The sequence below is a fragment of the Spinacia oleracea genome, chromosome 4 (assembly GCF_020520425.1).
Source record: "Spinacia oleracea cultivar Varoflay chromosome 4, BTI_SOV_V1, whole genome shotgun sequence".
NCBI lineage: Eukaryota > Viridiplantae > Streptophyta > Magnoliopsida > Caryophyllales > Amaranthaceae > Spinacia > Spinacia oleracea.
The window spans coordinates 100,521,705-100,526,140 of NC_079490.1; the positions used below are offsets into that span (position 1 = coordinate 100,521,705).

Below are 4,436 nucleotides of genomic sequence, written 5' to 3' on the forward strand. Positions count from 1 at the left end.
AGCAGACGTGTAATGAACACCCTTTCAAAAAGTTTTTTTTCAAAAGCTAGAACTACGCGCGACCTGATTCTGACAAGATACGTAGGCAATCCTTCTCAAGGATTCGGTCCAATAAAAATTAAAAAATAATAAAGTCATGCAACGCATCAAGAAGAAAAGATATTGCAAAGGGCACTCTACCCTAATCCATGCACGGGCAAGACCAAATAGAATGAAAAAAAAAAGCCACAAGAATTTCCAAGAACAAGCCCAACAAAGGAGTATGGCACGAGTCAGCAAAAAACAAAAAAATAGTGAACATGCATATGTAATACCCCAAGTAGTCGGTTAGTCTAAAAATATGTGTGCACTCTTATATGAACTCATTATTTTTACGAAAGTCTTTTCCTTTTCAAAATTCGTCGTTGGTTTAGAAAGCTAATATTGCTATAATATGTTAAAACAAAGCCCACGGAAGGCTCAAAACATTCTTGCACCAAAAATCGCAAAAAAATATATATATACATGCGGAATACAAGAATGAATATGTACAAAACAGGAGGTAAGCCTAAGACTCGTCATCGGCTCCATGTCTCCAAGCCTCGCCGGTCCATCCACTTCACTCCCCGTGGTATGAGGGCCCCCAGCCAGAGTCACCCCAAAAATGAGGTTGTGACTGCAACTCGGGGCTAGGCTCTCGGGCCACCGACACGGAACCTCGCCTACGCTCCGGCTCGGACCTCTCCCCGGAAGAACTCACCCCCGCGCCAGAACGGCGATGCCGTAGGGGCGAGTGCCGTGCCCTCTCTCTCTCACGACCGTGTCCCCCGCCCGAGGGACCCGCGTCGTCGGCCCCGGCACGTCCAGCAGCCGTCTGCAAAAAAGGATAAAAAAGAGAGTGAATAACCGAAAGCCAAACAAAAGGTACAGATCAAAAGGAAAAAAGAGGACACATTACCCGAGTAGAGTGGGGACTCCTGCAAGAAAGTGCAGACCGAGCTCGAACCAACGCAGACTTCAACCGGTTGATCACCCCCACCATCGCATTGGCCGTACGGGCCGGAACCTGAAACAAGAATGTAAGTAAAAAAAGAAAGAAAAAATATAAGAAGAGTACACAAATAAAAAGGTGCATACCGCCTCTACTCCCTCAGGGAGCGGAGCATGGAAAACCCGGTCTTCCGGGAAAGTCTCCACAATCTCGAATCCACTCTCTCCGGTATACGAGATCCGAGCATCGGGAAGCACCCATCCCCCCAACGAAGGGTCAGGACACTCCTGCACAAAACACAGTAGGCATAAACACATGGGCACGAGCATGGAAACACTAAAATCAATACAAAGAGAGGAGGCAACTTACAGCGCCAGGCTCCGGGAGACGAAGAGAATCCTGGATAAACTGGTAATAGCTAGCTCCCTCTATCACCAACTCCGTCGCCGGCACGCCAGTCCTCGAGTGGACCCTCCACGACTCGCCTATCGAGCGAGTAGACAGCATGGTCGCAGGCGGAGGCCTGGGCACCGAAAAAGCCCCGACCGTCTGCATACGTACCCGCTCTCCCAGGTACCAGACAGGGTCCCGGCGGCCAATGAACAAGACCCGCATCTGGCTCAGGGCATAACTATCCCTGACTGAAGCATGGGTACCCCTAAAAGAGAGCCATGGGGTCCAAACCACCTGTTTTTTTACAAACGCAGTCAGATCTCGCACATAAAAAAAATGGGAGAAAATATAAAAGAATGACGAAATACGAGATAGAGGATAAGATTATGTACATGCTTAGGGTTCCCATCCCGGATAAGATCCCACACGGTATCGGGCAGTGGACGCACTGTCAGCTTCTTCTTCCAACCCCAACGGCGACCGGCAGGGAACTCCAAAGGCCTCTGCCCCTTTAGGGGAGCCAGCCAAGGTAAGTGCTCAAAGGCCCACAGCTGCAAAAAGAAAAGGATAATAAAACATAAAAAAAAGAGGCCCGGTAAAAGCGAGAAAACAAAAGAAAGTCTAGGCACATACCTCGATCAAACGCGGCACTCCCGCTAATGTAATCACAAAGTGACGTCTACTCGGGTCCGAGTCGCGCACCGACAAACTCATGGCCAACAAGCGTCGCATAGTCCAAATCGCCCCAGCGATAGTCACCCAGTGTAGACACGTCCTCCACCATGCCTATCCACCTCGGGTCAAAAGTGTCAGTCGGGCCCGATAGAAAAGTGGAAGTAATAAAATGGAGGTAGAACAGCCGAGCCTGTCTCGAAGGCGACTCCTCTACCCCATGCTCCAAGGCCTACATCAGGTCAGCGAAAGGTATCCCACGGGGCTGGTACGAAGGCAATCTACTACCCATCCACGAGCCCAGGAGCCTGGTACCCTCAGCAACAGTCGGCGATGGGTCATCCGACCTCAGACGAACGGGGTTCCCTGTAAAGGTCAAACCCGTCAAAGCTGTGTAGTCCTCAGGAGTGATCGTCATCTCGCCCCAAGGAAAATGGAAGGTGTTGGTGGTATCCCACCACCACCTCATGAACGACCGCAGAAAGGACAGGGAGATGTTAAGCCGCAGTATCTCCCAGAAGGTCTCAACCACCGGAAACAGTGAGCTCGACCTCACCAAGGCCTGGGCGTCCAAGCTCAGATAGCTAAAAACGGTCTTACTCGTCGCTGCGCCATAGCCGCGAACTGTAGTCTCTCTCCTCGCGTGAAGGCGGGAAGTCACATGGTGCTCTAGGTCGTAGTGCAGATCACGACCGTCGTAAAGCTCAAGGCCCACCCATAGGGGACCCGGGCCAGTAGACTGACGCGTCATGCCACGCACCTCGTGGCCACCAGGAGGGGGTAACGACTCGTCAGACATGCTGATCAACAATACAACAAGGCATTATACCTTTGACAAAATCGGCACTCATACCGATCCCTAAAAAGAGTGCATTTCACTCATGAAATGGAGTCATACAATTTTTGTTCCCTAAAAACATGATACTAAGTTCATACTTAGCAAAATTCCCTAAGTAAAAATTAACTCCAGCAAAATCAAAATTCTCCCATGATTTGTCACCCATGAATTATGAGGAACGCAAGGAATATACCAAGAATACCTACATTATAAGAAAATACTAGGGTCGTAGGTATACTTGGGGGCTAGCATGAAAATGCCCAAATTCAACAAAAATCAACATACTTACAAAAATTAACATGCACAAACTAATTAACATGTTATGTGGAACATTTCCAATTATCTAATTGAAGGAAAGGGGCACAAAATCAAAAAACCCCAAATCAATTTCATGCACAAAAATACTTGACAAAAATACTGAAATTAAGAAAAAAGCTCAAAATTACTGAAAATTACTTACATTGGGAAGATTAGGAAGTGATTTGGAGTAGAATTCGTGAAGAAAAGTAAAGGAAACGAGCAAAAATCAGTAGAAAGAAGAGAAGAGTTTGAGCGAAAATGGTGGAAATGGGAAAGGAAGGAGACGGTCCGCGTATTTAAAGACCAGCCTCCCCCTTCGCATTTTCAACGCCCAGCTCTGGGCGTTAGAAATTCAAGCGCCCACAGTTGGGCGCTGAAAATGCTTCCCAGACAGCGAATATTCGCTGTCGGGCACGCGTACTCCCCTATTTTGTGTAAGATATCCGTTATCTTGATATTTCCTTCCCAAAAAAAAAAACAGTATTTTGGAAAAAAAAAATTAATAATATTGTTAAACAAAAATATACACAATGTGGACCCACTTATAGGACACATCTAATCAGGAAATATTACGACCCACCAACAGGTTGTAATCACAAAAGCCCTTCTACATAGGCAAAATAAGAAATTCAAAATGGGCTCGCCCACCCTCAGCGGGCGGGGTCTGCGTCACTAGCCGCGGAGGTCCTCAGTTTTCGAAAGCAATAGAATCTTCAAATTTAAAATAGGCTCGCCATCTTCAGCCGGCGGGGTCTACGGCGCAAACCACGTAGGTCCTTATTTTCAAAAAAGCAAAATAAATTTCAAAATAGATTCGTCCACTTCTATCGGACGGGGTGTCCACCCTTAGAGGACAGGTTCGCCATCTTCAGCCGGCGGGGTCTACGTCACAAACCGCGTAGGTCCTTATTTTCAAAACATCAAAACAGATTCGTCCACTTCTATCGGACGAGGCGTCCACCCTCAGCGGACAGGCTCGCCATCTTCAGCTGGCGGGGTCTGCGTCACTAACCGCGCAGGTCCTTAGTCGCTGCATCGATAACTTTTGATGGATTTTCCTTCGTTTTACGTCCTATAAAAATAAGGGTGCTGGATTTTCCTTCGTTTTACGTCCTATAAAAACAAGGGGGTTTTCTCGTTTAGCTAGCCCTGAAAATGAGAATCTTTAAAAACACTTTTTACCTCGTGATTGGGCTTGGCCAGGCCCAATTACACTTTATAGCTTTGATTTCGAAAAACTCTGTAACTACTCCCAATGACAAA

At 47.3% G+C, this 4,436-nt stretch overlaps 1 protein-coding gene across 1 annotated transcript; it reads right to left on the bottom strand.

Moving 5' to 3' along the window:
• Positions 1 to 513: 513 nt before the first annotated feature.
• Positions 514 to 1,648, bottom strand: LOC130472108 (uncharacterized). The gene is made up of 2 exons (XM_056842552.1): positions 1,340 to 1,648; positions 514 to 1,257 (listed from the first exon to the last, which is right to left on the bottom strand). Exons 1-2 carry the CDS (start codon positions 1,583 to 1,585, stop codon positions 1,009 to 1,011), a joined length of 495 nt encoding a protein of 164 aa, XP_056698530.1. The 5' UTR covers positions 1,586 to 1,648; the 3' UTR covers positions 514 to 1,008.
• Positions 1,649 to 4,436: the final 2,788 nt, after the last annotated feature.